The sequence below is a fragment of the Felis catus genome, chromosome C1, assembly GCF_018350175.1.
Source record: "Felis catus isolate Fca126 chromosome C1, F.catus_Fca126_mat1.0, whole genome shotgun sequence".
NCBI lineage: Eukaryota > Metazoa > Chordata > Mammalia > Carnivora > Felidae > Felis > Felis catus.
In genome coordinates, this window is record NC_058375.1 from 91677318 (window position 1) to 91694147 (window position 16830).

General features: G+C 39.7%; 1 protein-coding gene across 2 annotated transcripts in view; it reads right to left on the bottom strand.

The window, feature by feature from the left end:
- Positions 1-1367: 1367 nt before the first annotated feature.
- The window catches only part of VAV3 (vav guanine nucleotide exchange factor 3), a 364842-nt gene continuing 349379 nt past the window's right edge, over positions 1368-16830 (bottom strand). For both annotated transcript variants that reach the window (XM_045033232.1, XM_011285035.4), the window contains exons 26-27: positions 4260-4411; positions 1368-3605 (exon numbers count right to left, since the gene is read on the bottom strand). In XM_045033232.1, coding sequence (XP_044889167.1) covers positions 3564-3605; positions 4260-4411 — 194 coding nt within the window. In that variant the 3' untranslated portion in view covers positions 1368-3563. The remainder of the gene's footprint in view (positions 3606-4259; positions 4412-16830) is intronic.

Consider the following 16830-nt stretch of genomic DNA (forward strand, 5'->3'; position numbering starts at 1 on the left):
CTTCCTAGGCTATCAAATGGCTGAATTTCCTTCCTGGAGAGAATAATTTAGAATCTGCACAGTTATGCTCCCTAATCCAATAAATGAGCCTGAATTATGTTAAAGGAATTCAAAGATTAGTATGGCAACTACCCAAATCTGCCAGCAAATCCGCCTGATGACAACAGTGATGATAATGATGACAGAAATGGTTCAGGACAGGTCAGGCATTCTTTCACTTTATAGATATAACCTCAGTTGAGTCTCACAACCATCCTGTGAAACAGGTGCCATCGTGACACTGACTGGCTGAGGCCCTGTGTGGCGGGGATGGGATGTGCACCCATATGCAGTCTGATGTGTGGGGCCAAGCTCCTACCGCTCTTCTATACTGCGGTCAAATAGAGCAAGCACCAAGAGACTAATTCTAATTATCCACATATTTAACTACTTGATGGAAGACAAAATACAGGAATGTTATAAAGCATATGTTCCCATGTCAACGAATAAACAATGGGGGAATGAATTCTCAATGGTGGTGAGGATGGTGACAATTTGATGGAAGGTCTAAGAGACACGAAATGTTAATATGTCGAAGAGAAAAACCAGACACCAAAGACTCTGAGTAAAGAGCATGAGAGCTGGATAACGCACTGTACTACAAGGAAAGTGGGGGATTTTGTATTTCTGAGCACAGTTGTGCTGGTGATGTCAGGCACATACTACTACTGTGTACTCCTGGAACAAGCCTTTCCTGGCCCTTAGAACAGGCTCCCACCCTCTCCTGAGCCAGCCTGCCCCTTCCACTGAGGACAATCCTCAGGCCTGCTCTGCCAAAGGAAACTTGCCTCTGTGCCTTTCTGGTTTAGCAGTTTGCTATTTTCTGTGCAAAATTTGAATCAAGACAGAAAAAAAAACAAAAGTCAATCTCTGACATAGTCTCTCTAGGGAATATGTGTTGGAGGTTTTCTTTTACAAGGCAAAAACAGGCAAATGTTTCTAAGAGTAGTAGTGGCTATTCAGGCTCTGAGGCCGGACTGCCTATGTTGGAACCTCAGTCCTGACACTTACCAGCTGTATGATCTGGGTCAAGTTGCCACCTCTCATGATGCCTCAGTTTCTTCATATGAAAAATGCAGATAATATGGGGTTCCACCTTCTGGAGTTGTTGTTAGTCCACACAAAACATTTAGAACAGTGTGTGGCACATAGTGAACACAGCAGTAGATATTATTTGCCACTACTTGAGTATATCTTGTAGGTTCATAACTTTCAGATTTCATAAATCTGATCAAAATTAGGGCTTCCATTCCCTTGTTGATTATGAGGTAGATGTTGAATTATGGAATTGTTCAATAGACTCTTCAACTCTCAAGAAATCAATGTAATGCAAGTAGTAACTATTTTATTGACATATTTACAAAATATTACAAACTGAAATACCATTCTAATTCACCATATTACACAATGGCTGCATACAGGCAAGACAAAGCATATGGAAGAAACGTTTACTTCTGTCTTTGGTATTAGAAATCTACACAAATCCGCAGCATTTAAAATTTCCAATACAAAGTATTAAACACAGACAAAGATGTAATTGGCAATGTCATGAAAAGGGGCTCTAATGTCCTCTGCTAGGAAACCCCCAGGTCTATGAAATGCAACAGGAAAACCAAACACCATTTGTAAGGGAGGGAGTCTCTTGGCTAAAACAACAATAAAAGAAACAATATAGGCTACAGTACTATACATAGGAGTATTTCAATTTGTGTGAAGTGACTTTCTCCGTAACATTTGGCTGACAGTAACAGACAAAACATTCCCAAGACACAGGATCGCAGGTAAGACTTCATAGGAAAGAATCCATTCTGAGAGTACACCTTGAGGGTATAACTTTACTGTACAGAACATTTTATAAAATTCATTTTTGTGATCATTTACACATATACAAAAACTTAACTGGTTTTAGCAAATAATTTTTCTAAAACACAATCACAGTTTACATAATTCTGAGGTAAAGGTCCTGAATCTATCTTTTGAGAAGTCCTAGCTCACGAGGGTCTCTGAAGGGGGATATGTCCTAATGAACATTAAGTTATGACATTAAAGTGGGTTGGGGAGAGGGCAGGTCACACCTACCTACCTCATTTCAGAGATGATCCAGAATTTCAAAACTGAATGTCCCTAGTTTGGCTCTATTAAATTAATGCTTCTCATGTTTTGTTTGGTTGTCTTCAAACATGAAACACTCTGAATCTTGTCAGAACAAGACTTCTGCTACGGAGAAAAATATTTCATCAGCAAAGGGCCAAGTTAGTGTCTTAACCTGACGGTCTTGACTAAGGACTCTGTATGTCCCAGGAAGAACATATTTAACCTCCTCACATAAAAAGTAAAGGCTTGGTCAAATGCACTGCAAAACAGATCTTCCCACCAGTTAACGGACACCCCCAAGGGGCCTGCAGTGGGAAGATCCTAGTAAAAGGCTGGGAGCCCACAGTGAATAAGACTAGAAAAGTCTTAGTGACCCTCCTGTCCCAGAAATGCATATAGGACCCAGCTGGGCTTCCCTTTCAAAATCCTCACCAAAGTTGTCTGTGCTACTGTAAATACTCCAGGAAAATGTGAGATTCAACAAATATGTCCTTTTTTTTGGGGGGGGGGGAGCTTATGTTAATAGATGTTGCTTCCATAAAATGACTTACAATCAGTTATAGCCCTTGATCTGTTTCTGTAAACAATGCCACCTTTCCCAGGTTACTTGAAATTACCCAGAACATACCCAGCCAAGATTATTTCATAGAGTGAATTACACATTTCCAAAATAACTCTATGAAATCATGAAGGCTGTGAAAATTTAATATGAAGACACTCTTTTATGTACTTTTTTTATATGAAGAAGTTTGCAAATATAATCAGAACATCAAATGAATAATTAAAACCCCTCTGGGATATATCACTTAGGAAGCAAACCTGAGCATTTGCCTCCTCTGTTTTATCATGAGTAACATCTGGGGGTAAAAGTGTCTGCCAGGTGATGAGTCACCTTGTGAGGCAATTTAAGACAAGGAGTGCTGGACCTTTCCCGGAAGCTGCCCAAAAAGCGAGACTCTGATTTTTCCTCATGCTGGGAAAAGCAAAATTAAACTTCGGCTTCTTTGTACCATCAAAGATTCTGGTGAATGGCACGTGAGAAGAAAGTAAATGTGTGTCCACCATTTACTGATAGCTGGCGTTCATGGTGCCTGACCACACATGGTAAAAAGAAATACGAACCAATGTGTTTGCAGGGCTCTTTTGGGAAAAAAAAAAAAAAAAAAAAAAGCTTTTGGCTGTGCCCTAGTCCCCGACAATGACAGACTGGCAGGCTGTTTCTTGCACAGCTCTAGGCAAGCCATTAATCTGTCAGTACCAGCATCTTTAGAAATCCCAGCATTAAGACTTAGGAGGGGAAAAGGAGGGAGGATGTTGAATAGCCAGAAATGTGGCTTTTTAAACACTTCAGTTAATTCACAATGCTGTGCAGACTTCTGTTTATCCCTTCTCTGAAAGTTCTGGTGCAGGGTGTAACGCTGGAGTGGAATTTATTCATCCTCTTCCACATACGTGGATGGAAACCAGCCCACCTAAAAAAGAAAAGCAACCAACATAGCAACATGACTTCACATCTGGCATTTCAAAGGGCTCTACAAATAGAGCATTTAGTTTTTATAACACCCCGATTAACTGGGGTTTTATGGCCACTGTAGGTAAAGGAGATTGATTTAACTGCCCTAGAAGCCCGACAGAATGAGTGATGGAGACAGAGGAATAAAAGAAGCCTAAAGAGTGTTCTAATGTGCTAGCACACAGACAAATATGTAAATTAAGTGTACTAAGGGGCTCTACTATTTAACGCTTCCTATTTCTGCTATAGAACAGGATACAAAGGGGTACTATGTCCCCATTCTTTCCAATTTAGATCAGCAGCTCTTATAAATATTCTATGTTCCACATAAAATTTATGCTCTGAGGCTTATGGACTAAAAAGAACGGAAATGTTCCTCAATCCTTTTCCAAATAGGAAGCCATCAAACCTGCCTAGGTGAACTTTATTTATGCCACAATCATATTCATTCAACATCTTTTTCTTGAGTGTCTATTTTCAGTGAGGAACACCACCACTCTCCAGAGCCTTGGCTCTGTGGGGTGAAGACTTCTCCCCAGCCCCACGGTGGGTGCCCACGACAGCCCGGTCCCCTTCCTTCACCCGCACAAGCACATCGAGAGGGACAGCTCACCCTGCCATTTACTTCTCCTCTCCACCAGCCATTTGCACTCATCTTCGTGTAAATCTTCACCACGTCTCCTTTCAGCAAGGACAATTCTCGCATGTCTCTGGCACAGAAGTCATACCGAGCAACGGCGATGCCCAGCACTTTTGGACTTAGCACTGGAAAGAAATGATGGTGAGTCAGCAGTGATCTGTGGTCCCACGACCACCAGAATCTAATCAGATGAATGTTATAGATGCAATCCAAATGCACAGCCATGATTTCACTACAGACTAGTGATAATGATGGAGGACCTTGAAAGCAGCAGAGTTGCTGTTTCAATTCAGTCTGGTGTGGTCAAGTTCATTTCAGGCAGTTTAAAGAACCGCTGTTCTGTTCCATTCTTCATCAGAACCCCAAAACAGGGACTAGCTTTTGTTAAAAAAAAGAAAAGAACCTAAAATTACCAGCATGCATTCCCTACGGATGGCACAATGATCTATTTCTAACTAGAACCTCTAAGGTGAAAGGTTTACATTTTTATCTCATAATGTCTCCAACTAAGACTTAAAACAACCAAATGCTTTGCTCTGAAATTCTCCTATTGAATCCATGTCATTGTCATTACTTCTAGTTAAAAGGCTCTTCCTTCCCCAACCAGCCCTTTTTGGTTAAAACTTCTTGGGGACAAACTCAATTGTTGCTTCATATAGAGTTTCACTATGTGAAGAAGCTTCAGTCAAGTTTCACAGAAAGAATGCATAAACACCATCAATTTATCCTCTTTCTTTCAAACAAATACTGTAGGTACAGAAAACCTTTACTGAAGGAATGAAGTGCTAACTTACTCCTTGTCCTAACCCACCCTGCCCCGAAAGAAAAACTCTATTCAAGCTGTACGTTTTTTCTTCTCTAGTGTTTTATAACACATTTCATATTAACTTCTCTACCTGTTGCTCCTTGGGGTTGTAAAGTGTTTTCAATTATATGTGCAGTGATTCTGAGAATCACTCACCTGGGAACGATAGGACTTTATAAACCTTAAATGGGAGAGGAACACAAGTGTAAGAAAAACAAATGGGAAATGCCATCCATCTGTATTTTTAACAGTTTCTGGTGCCCAGGCAGCTGCGGTTATGACCTGCATTACCCTGGAAGAGCTTGCCCACATGGAGACAGGGATCTCTAGCCTATTATTCAGGGCTCTGCAATGACAGGGTGTTTTTTTAGTCTCCAGGTGTCCATCATAAGATAAACGAATAGCAATGCTGTAGATTTCAGAACTGTAAAGGGAGTAAAAATGGGTCATTTTATTTTACTGTTCAGACACAAACCACTTTAATAGTTTTCTTACTGAAAACCGTCCCATTACTGGGGCGCTACTCTTAGAGTTGGCGCACATAAAGACACCCCTGTGACGGAAAAACCAATCATCACCTTAACTGTGTGACCTTGCGCAGGTCTTTTAACCCTTGAGGCCACACTTTTCTCACCTATAAAATGAAAACTCTATGCTAGATGACATCCAAGGTCTTTCTAGTACTAAATGTTATGATTCCATTGGGACTTACAGGTTAATTTTTAAAAATCTGTAAGAAAACATACTTGACCTAGCCATAATGTACTCCCCTACATGTCACATCAACAGCCATTAAATTCTCAGACTAATGACTGAAATCAAGACCAGAATGCCCACACACAAACTGATGGGCACAGTCATCCTTCCAAGCAACATGAAATATGTTTTACTTTTATATTTGGAGACAAAGTTGGGATTGGGTTCTATTTATTTTCTTAATGGGAATAAGTAAGCATTGGCTTTTCTCAGCTAAAATTTCTGATCCTCAAGAAAACTAATTATTTTATAGAGTGCTTCATCTCCCGCTTTATACTTTCAGCCCTCAACCCTTTCCAACCTCTCCCCAAAAGACAAAACAAAAAATGTCTAACGGAAATACATAACGCGAGCACACACACAAAACCAGGAGAGTGAAATGTCATGACAGACGGTGACTATGACAGAGAAGAGGAAACTGCATGGTGGGAATGGGACTCTAGGGACTATTTGTGAGAAGATGCATCTACATGAGAAGCTACACATAGAAGTCAAAGTATTTTATTTGCAAACAGAAGCAAGTTGAAAAGACATATAAAAGCAGTAAAGCAGTACCTGACCAGAAAGGAGTAGAAGAAGGGGGAACAAAGCTGTAGTCTGGAGGAGTTACAAAAGAAAACCCACAGAACAAAGAAGGGGCTTAGAGAAAGAAAGAAAAAGAGAGAAGCAAAAGAGCATTTAGGTAATGGCAAAAAATCTCAACACGGCTATTTCTTAATCCTAAGAAAATGGTCACATCAAATTTGGAGTATTAAGCTTCACTTTCACCCACTTCTCTCCTATCACCATTTCTAAATGAAGGACAAGCCAGATTTTTACATTTTGATTGACACTAGTTCTGAAATTTAGAGCTATCCCCTTAGCGGTGAACACAGCATACCCACTCTACCATGGTGCCATCTTTGAACCCCTCCCATCCGAGGATGGCCTTCTTTTGATGTGATACACAATTCCCACTTTGCTACACCAGTGGAAAAGAGGAGACTGTAAATTCTTAATGTAAAATATGCTTCACATCAAAACTGATATAAACAAGTAAGAGCCTATAGAGTAGGGTCAAGGAAACATACAGAGCCCATAGGAAAGTCAAGGAAACACTCATACAATTTGTTAGAAACCATCCCCAACCCCTAACCAAGCATGCACATGCTAATTTATTACCACAAATAAAATGTAAATCACTTCAAATCTTACCATACCTGGACAAGTAAATACATCCGGAAATTTTGGGAATGTATGGAAAAGTTCTATGCAAAAACTCTACCCTCAGAAGCTTTTTACTTTACTTTTAATAATAAAAGCTAATAATCATCAAATGGTTCTGAAGTGTTAAATGTCCTGCTCAATGTTTTATATTCAATATTTAATTTAGCCATCACAACAATTCAAAGAGGAAGGTACTAATACCACTTTCCTTTGATATTTTTAGAACAACCTAGATTCAAACCTAGGCAGTATGACTTTGGGGTCCAGGCTCATAACTGCTGCATTGCTCTGCATCTAGCACTCTGCTTTAGGTACCTCCATAAGCAGTTATAAAACTCTACCTGTTAATATCATGGTGCCATTGCAAAGGAAAAGAAAGGCATGGTTATAAATTTTCTTCCAATATTTATTCTCCCCCTTCATCCCTGCAATAGGTTATCTGGCCAGGCCAACTTTGCCCAAAAGGAAGACTTCATTTCTCTGTCTTTATGCAGGTCTATGCAACTATATGACTAAGTTCTTGCCACTACGATATAATAAGCAAGGGTGTTGGAAGGTGGCCTGTGGTACCTTCCCTGGCAGGGCAGCTGGCACATGCATTCACCTTTCTTTTTGGTTGTTCATTCTACCCTGCTGTGTGGAATTTACAAGCTACCATCTGGGTCCGTGAGAAGAAAGGCCTCGCTTTAAGGACAGTAGCTCATGAGCTTCAGAGAAGCTGGAGTTCTGAAAATTTTATGGAAGAGGTGACCTGCCCTTTCCCCCAGCCTTGGTCTGGCCACTTCCAGGTTTTTATGAGAATGAGAAATAAATGTCTATCCTGTTTAAGCCAATGTTTTCTCGGATTTCTGTTACTTGTACCTGGACCTAATCTAAACTGTAACAAAAGTTTCTATAACCGAGGAGGACGTGAAAGTGGGCTAAACAAACTGCAATGCATCCATATAACCTTGCAATACAGATTGTCTCTTTCAGACCATTGACTGATTTGATAGCCACAGAATTCTCCCAAAGTTAATACTCTTGTCAGGAAGGGCTTCTTTGATACCTGGGAACAGTCGTAACTCATTAAGGGGATCCTCAGATCCTATTTAAGTAGACTGGCCGTGGGAATTGGAGGAGATTCAGTTGCTCTTGCAACCATGGACTATGGATCCCTCATATAAGACACTTTCCTCATCAATGTCCTTACATATTTACTTTTAACCTACCCTGAAGTATATCCTTGTTGATAATCAAGGCTCTCTTCTAATCCATTACATCTCCCACATTACATTATTTTTGTTTTAAAACTCAGTGATACATGCCATTACAACTAATTTTACAATATGCTCATTTATTGCCATGCAACATAACTGGTTTAATTTCCTTGAGATGTTATACACACTATTAGAGACAAGAGGGGATGCCATCTCTAATGAGAAAAATGGCTCACATCTAACTGTATCTTGACAATCTGCAAGATTCCTATCCCATGTTTGTGAGAACTTAAATTAGAACCCCCATTCTACACATTCCTTCTGGCAGGTACTAGAATTTTCTCCTTGGACTGCTTTCTAAGTGTCCATCCTTCACTATCTCTCTGGGACTATTTATCCATAAAGTAATAAAAGAAGACTGCATTTCTCCAAAATTTCTAATGATAATTTAAGTCAGCAGTCTGAACTATAACAAGAGATAAGTTAGCTCTAGAAGGAAGATATAAGAAATCAATGAAAACACAATTAAATGAAATTTAAATAATCTCAATAGGTAGATACGTTAGATCAGATAACCTGTCTCTAATTTAAAAATATCTAACATTCCTGAAGTGATATGGATAATGCCTCACTATGCAGAGTGAACTTGAATCTGTTTCAGATACACAGTATCAGTGTGCTACCTTCTCTCTTATCTAACCCTCAAAGCCTTATAAGCACTGGCACTCATGTCAAATAGCTACAGTTGGAATCTTCCTCAATCTTATCTAAAATATTATAATCTTAGCTGAATGGTAGCTATTCCCCCAGGGTTAGGCCTTGGCTCCTCTACTGGCTTCAATGGGAACTAATTTTTTTCCCCAGTGAAGGGAACAAACAGATTTTAAGATATGCCTTGGCTCCTCATCTGAATTCCAGTCTGTGATTTCAGATATTTTCATGACACTGCCATGAAGGACAACCACTATCTCCAATGCAACCTGCCTGAAACCAAAGTCATGATCCCCCTCCCTATAACCTAGCTCAACCCTCCACATTTTTTTTTCAATGACTCTTGTGTTCTTTGCAAACTACCCTTGCAAAGTCAGTATGCTTTTTGCCTCTTCCTGTTCACTCTCTTCTTCCTCCGAAATATGAAGTTATTCCTTCACCAAATTCTCAGCTCCATCATTCCAACCCAGGTACTTACGCCATTTCTAAACTAAGACAACTGCCTCCCAGTTGGTCTTTTTGCTTTCAACATTTTTTCCATTCTATATGAAATACTGCCTCTCAGCTACTCACAATAGACAAAGATTCATCATTCCTTTTCCCAGATTGGGAAATCCAAACTCTTGCCCTGAATTCCATGGCTACTTATAGTCTGGCTGTTTCCTGTCTTTCTAACCAAATATTCCGTCATTTTCTCATATAAATTCTTTACCCCTAGACCAGCTGGTGAGCATGCGCACCAAGGCCCTCAGTATTGGTTTCTTTCTCGAATGTTTTTCCTCCATCTTGCCTCTGCTAACCTTAACCTCCTTGTCTCCAAGGCTCTGCTCAGGCCCTTTCCAGGAGTCTTCCATGACCAATCCCAACACTTGTCCTCTTCCCTATTCTTTCTAGTCATCTCTAGGCACTTACATTGTGGCACTCCCTGGCTCTACCGTTTAATTATTGCATGTGCTCCTGTGTTCTATCTCCAAAAAGTTGTTGATTCTGGAGAGCAGAGGCTAACTCTTACACTGCTTCTGCTTCTCCACAGGATCGAGCCCAGTGCTAAGCACTGAAGCTGCTGAATGGACAAGTGTCTCAGCAGGATATTTAATTTTGCAAGCTCCTTATGTCTCCTCCTCCTATTCATTTAGCTCATCTTCTGCACACTTAACTGCTCAAAAAGACCTCCAACAAAAGCCAGCACAACACAAAGAAAAGAATGTGAAATATTTTCAGGTTTTATTCCCCAGGATCTCTGAGAACCATAATCTATTGATGATATTCTTACAATAACTAATTTTTTCTGAGATGCTGAACAGCTATTAAATACTGTACATCTCTTGGCATTAAGTATACTGTATGCCTGAGGAATCCTCTTAGGGGTAAAAGGTTAATAAGTTTCTCCTACCACCCAGTGTATAGCTTTCAGCCAAATATTTTAAAAATTGGTAGGGATGCTTTCTAGTTTTCTACACATTGTAGCATGATTTACTGTTGCCATTCTTCCTATACATTAATTTTCATTGCCTTTGGGTCCTTAATTCTCAAAAGCTGCCAAAATAGCATCTGAATGTCTTGCATTTACAGAGACCAGAGTATAAAACAACATGTTTCCCTTGGAAAGTATGGGTTTAAATATAGATGTAAATGATGTCAGAATAAAGTATTTGATAAAAATTTTTTTTTGCAGAATGGCTTAACCTGCAAAACTTATTTACATCCTTACCGAGAACATATCCACCTATTTCGAAACACATATAGAAATACATGCTAGTACATCACATCATTTTGGGAAGCTTCTTGAGAGAAACAACTCTTTTTATTCATATCTGTATCCTCTGAGACAATGTTAAATCTATGTTGAGACCGTTATCATTGAGTAGTCATTCGCAAACTGCAAGCTTTAATTAAGGGCCTAACTTCCCTCCTTTCTCAAACACTTTGAGCTCCTTATTAGCACAAACAAAGGAGAAGTTTACGCAGAGAGACCAACACATTCAGGCTGGTCTCTCTGGCTATTTTTCACATGATACCTGGTGCTCAGTTGGGCTAACATTGATGGGGCATTATGAAGTGAATGGCTCATACTTTAGTGACTTAATATTCCTCATTAGGAACTACTAAGGATGCAAATATTATTTATCAACTTTTCCAAGTTAAACAAAACCTAAAGTACAAACATTCTCTAACTGAAACAGAAGTTACCTGTTAATAAACTGGGAACAGAAGCTATAAATCATTAGTGAATATTATTCAGTTCTGAGACTTGACTGACAAGACAGAACCACCGAACACAGAAGTGTATCAGTTAAGAAAAGAAGAACAGAGAGTTTAGTATAGAATAAAAAGTGCTAGAGAATTGATATTTGATGCCTATACTTTTGTGGCAAGGCTAGTGAAACGTTGCTTTGAAGTTTTAGCTCTCCTTGATGAGGCCATTCATATTCATGAGCAAATGAAAATCTACTCAACTTTCAATAATATTTGAAATGTATACCCTGTGGAGGCCAAGCTCAGTCAACACTCTTCCTTAAGATACTGGTTATCAAATCACAAAGTATTTTTGAACTACCACTTAATCATGTATTACATGTATAACTGAATATGAGCCTAAGCATTTGCTAATTATTTTCTGAGACAGACATTGCCTAACACTCAGCTTTAAGTTGTAACAACCACAAGTGTTCACATTCACTTATGTAAAAAGAAGCTGTCAGTAAAGAGATCAGCAATGGTGCTACCATCAATAGAGTGATCTCTGGGAGTTTGCTGCGCAGCACTGGCCTGGAGGAGAACCATGTTCCTATGTGGAGGGACACTGTGACGAGCGATCCAGTAGATTCTTTTTACCAAGGCTGTCTACAGATGGCCTAGCAGCAGAGAACATGCTGAGAATTTAATGAATGTTTAATTTAAATTTGTGGTCCTTAACCTGGTTTTATTTTAGAACTTAGCCATGCCTCAGACATAGTGTCAAAGACTTGCTCCCCTGCCAATGTTTATAATGTTTACTGTACATCTTATATATTGTCACTGAAAAAAAACTAAATAATTTAGATTGGTTTCATTTCATTGAATGCTGACATCTGGCAAATAGACCAATCTCCCTTAACCTGAAATCCAAAATTATAACAAGGAAAACTTAGGTCTAGAAATCCTGGAAAAAAAAAAAAAAAGAAGTCTGTACTCAACACTGCATAGTGTAAGCATAGAAAGCCAGTATCAAGAAAAAGATGAGTATAAGGCCTTTCCTGTTGTTACAGAAAATTAGACCATTTGACATTTCTAGGAATTTCAGATTATTTATAGACATCTAGTTTATCAAAACATGAACTTAACTCTAACTCCTTACTCTTTAAAAATAATTGGTAGAGGGGCACATGGGTGGCTCAGTTGGTTAAGTGTCTGACTTCGGCTCAGGTCATGATCTCGTGGTTCATGAGTTCGAGCCCTGCACTGGGCTCTGTGCTGGCAGCTCAGAGCCTGGAGCCTACTTCAGATTGCGTGTCTCCCCCTCTCTCTCTGCCCTTCCCCAACTCGTGCTCTGTCTCTCTCTCTCTTAAAAATAATCATTAAAAAATTAAAAAAAAATTGGTAGACGTTTATTAAGCAACTACTGATGAATATTGTGCTAAGGTGCTATTGGAGGTACAACAATAAGAACATCTGACTTCAAAAGAGCTTACAGATTGGTGAAAAGACAGACACATACAGAAATGATATAGAGATAGGGAAACCATTCATTTTGGATTAAGAATGCTAGGACTACGCTTTAGGCTTCATCTGAGCCTCTCCTTAAAAACAAAAACAAAAACAAAAACAAAAACAAAAAAAACCTCCAGTCTTCCACTTGCTCAGGTCAAGAGCTTAGTTATCCTTGTGTCTTCTCTTGCTATTCAATTTCACATCCAGTGCAAATATCCTGTTGGATCACCTTCAAAATGTATCACCTATGCGGCTACACGTTGGTTCAAGTTGCTACCATCTCTTAGCTGAGGAGCCGCATGAGCCTCCTCACTGGTCTAGGGAGGCTTCTACCTTGTCCCGCACGTCTCCATGGTCTTTTGTCAATACAGAAACCAAAATAATCCTATTAATACTTAAGGTTCAAATCATGTCTCTCCTTTGCTTAGATCCACCAGCAGCCTCTCATTTCCTCCAGGCTAAAAGCTCAAGTCCTGAAAAGGTGCACATGGTCTGGCTTCCCTTACCTGTCCTTCTGCTCTGGCCACATTGCACATGTCATATATGCTTTCTTTGCATTGGGTATTCCCTCTCACTTTTGTCTTTATTCAAGTGTTACCTTCACAATGAGGATTACTTTGATGCCCCATAAAAGAGTCATGGACATACATCACTAGTGCTTTGTGGCACAGAGAGAAAACAGGCTTTATTGGCCAGGGGGGATGACATGTAGGCAGAGAAGTAGGTAGAGTGCACCTCAAATTCCCGTTGTCCTATTGCTTAGGTTGGGCACGGATGGTCTGCACACACCATGGTCAAAGCTTCCAGCAGCCTGCTCTACAGACTGATAGGGTATTTATGCAACCTTGTAATAACAGAAATTCCCTGTTATGGACTGAATGTTTGTGCTCCCCCTTTCTCCAAACTCATATGCTGGTATTAGGAAGTGGGGCTTTTGGGAGGTGCTTAGGTCATGAGGATAGAACCCTAATGAATGAGATTAATACTCTTATTAAAGAGATCCCACAGAGTTCCCTCGCCCCCTTCCACCATGTGAAGATATGTGGTGTCTTCTATGAACCAGGAAACAGGCTCTCAGCAGATACTGAATCTGCTGGCACCTTGATCTTGGACTTCCCAGATTCCAGAGCTGTGAGCAATACATTTCTGTTGCTCATCAGCCATTCGGTCTATGTTATTTTGTTATAGCAGACTGAACAGACTAAGACACTGGTCATGTGAATGGCCTCGTTAGGGGAGCTTCTGGAGCAAGTGGCTGGTGTTAACCTCTTCTAATGTTGAGAAAACTCAGAACTGTTGAGCCAGCTTTCTGCTAAGCTACCAAAAGGAGGAAAAATGAGCCCCTTCTTATCTTCCTCATCTTCCTCCCATTCCCCAGTTAAAATAGTAAACCATCTCTAGCACTCCTGAGTACCATCGCCCTGTATATTATTTTTCCAGGGCACTGATCACTTCTAATGTACTATATAATTTATTTTTACCTATTATCTGCCTTCCCCACTAGTGTGTAAGTTCCACAAAGGCAGAGACGTTTGTTTTTTTCACTCCTGTGTATCCCCAGCAATTTGAACAAGGCCCTCCCTGCAGTAAGCTCCCAATAAAGATCTGTTGAATGAATGAATGTGGGGATCTATGGCGGGGGTTACTGGTGAGAAGAGATGAGGAAAGTTCTTGGATTCATCCAAACAGAAGTGTATCCTACGAGAAGGAAGGAGAAAGGGAAGAGGGAAATTAACAGAGAAGACTGAACTTTAAATAGAAAGGCAGCCTTGAATAGAGAAAAATCTGAACCAGCAAGTCAGTTAATATAGGAGGTTTTATGCTCAATTTTGACAAATTTGAGTGAATCCATAGCAGGCTGGCCAGGATGGTAACAGATTTGGCCACCAACAACTGAGAGTTCAAGCAAAGCCTGAGGATGATCTCTCAGGAATGTCATAAAAGGTACTTGTTTGGGGGTGCCTGAGAGCTGAGTCAGTTGAGCATCTGAATTCGGCTCAGGTCATGATCCTGCGGTTCTGTGAGTTTGAGCCCCGCATCAGGCTCTGTGCTGACAGCTCAGAGCCTGGAACCTGCTTTGGATTCCATGTCTCTCTCTCTCTCTCTGACCCTCCCCAGCTTGCTCTCTCTCGCTCTCTCTCAAAAGTAAATAAACATTAAAAAAAATTTTTTTTAAAAAGTACTTGTTTGAAAAAACCTTGACCAGGGCCAATATGGCTGTTAAGTCTAAGGAGCCTAGATACCAAGTACCCCTCTGCACCCCCATCTATCGTTCAGACATTAAGCTAAATTTTATGTCACACTTAAGGGGTATGTGTGATACAGTACGTGGTACAAATAGATGCTCACACATATTGAACGCAGAAAGGAACGAATGAAAGGAAAACCTAGTCACTTTCGTACTTAATTTCTCACGCTATTGGAAAAGAAGAGAGTTACAGAATTAAGACCTGCTACCTTATGCAGATTTGGAATGGGATCGGTGGGGTATCAAGAAAAGAGAGCTCTCAGCATTGTACCTCAAAGCTGGGAGCCTCATCCAAATTTTAGGAAGGAAAAGAAGGAATTCTTCTCAATTTAGATAAGCTGCTGCTTGTTTTTCAGGAAAAAGAGATGAGAAAGACTACAGCCTTTGATCAGAGCTGCCATGGGAGGGTACTCTAGTCAGGGGACAGCACGTACATTGAGACTAGTTTTTAATTTAGAATATAAGGTCTATGGGGAGGGACAGTATAAAAGATGAAAAATATTAAAACATAAGGACTACTTTTTGAGCTTTTAAACATTAAACAAGATGGCTTTCAATGAGGTTATCTGAATCTGTAGAATTTCTATCTGCAAGCTATATTTCTGGAGGGACCCTGGGTACTGGCTACTAATTTTTAGAGCTATCAGGTTTGGGATAAAAATGCCTTATAGTAGCTAGTAAAGCTCTCAAAGTAAGTAAATAAAAAAGAGAAGTCCAGCATGACCTGATAACGAAGATGTGCAACTATAGTTGATCAGTTTCCCAAGAACAGTAAATTCTGTGGACATCATAGACACGCTGAGGAAAAAGAATTTTAGAATGTCCGCCATTTGTTGTAGCTCCTTTAGCCCACAGAAGGGAGTGGATACTGGGAGAATGTAGCTGAAGCCCAGGGAATGGCAGTAAGAAATCCAAGTCCCAAGGAGAAGGGCTTTATAAATGCATTAAAACATGTCAAATGAGGCTAAGGTAGCATTTCACACTGGACAGCAGTACTGGAAGTGGTGGCAGGAGTAGCGGGCACAGGAAGAGCTAAAGCATACAGCACTACCCACGTGCCAGACATTGTTGTAGGTACTTGACATATACCAACTCTTTTAAGGCTCATCAAATGGGCTTTAAACACTATGAGCCAGTATTACATGATGAAGTAAACTAGGGAAACTGTCCCTTTCCTGTGTCATACAAGCAGCACTTGTGGGGTATCTGTTTGACAAAAGAAGCCTCTCATGACACTTCTTTTGGAGCTTTTGCTTCACAGAATCACTGGAGACATTAATCTAATGTATGTAATAGGTGTTTGAAAAACACCGTATTCTATTAATCACAAAATTATTAAATATAAGAATTATTAGGTTCTCATTGTGTATCAAATATTTTATATGAAGGAAGTTTCAGACATAAGTCTTGGAAACTCTCATTGGCTAGACGCGCATTCTCTTAGGAAGACAGTGCATTTTACTGCAGGAATGTTATGATCCATTTAAAACACTTGATTGTATTAAGGTAATGGTTGCCTTCTAACCCCCATCTACTGACTGCCTGTCTACCCTAATAATATAAGTCCTCTTACCATGCTAACTTATAGACAACTGATAAATAATAAGCTATAAACAAACAAAATAAGGATGGAAAATTTTTAAATTTTAAATTTTAAAAAATTTAAAATTTAAAATTGATTAAATTTTAAAATGGAAATTTTAAATTGATACTATGAGATTGTAATGGGTTTGAATGGTTCCAAAAGACACATCTACCTAGAACCTCTGAATATGATCTTATTTGTAAAATGGGTCTTTGTAGATATAAGCTAAGGATCTCCAGATGAGATCATCTCACATTCAAGTGGCCTCTAAATGCATTAGGGTGGGCTGTGAATGCAATGACAAGTATCTTTATAAGATACAAGAAAAGGGCAGGACACACAGA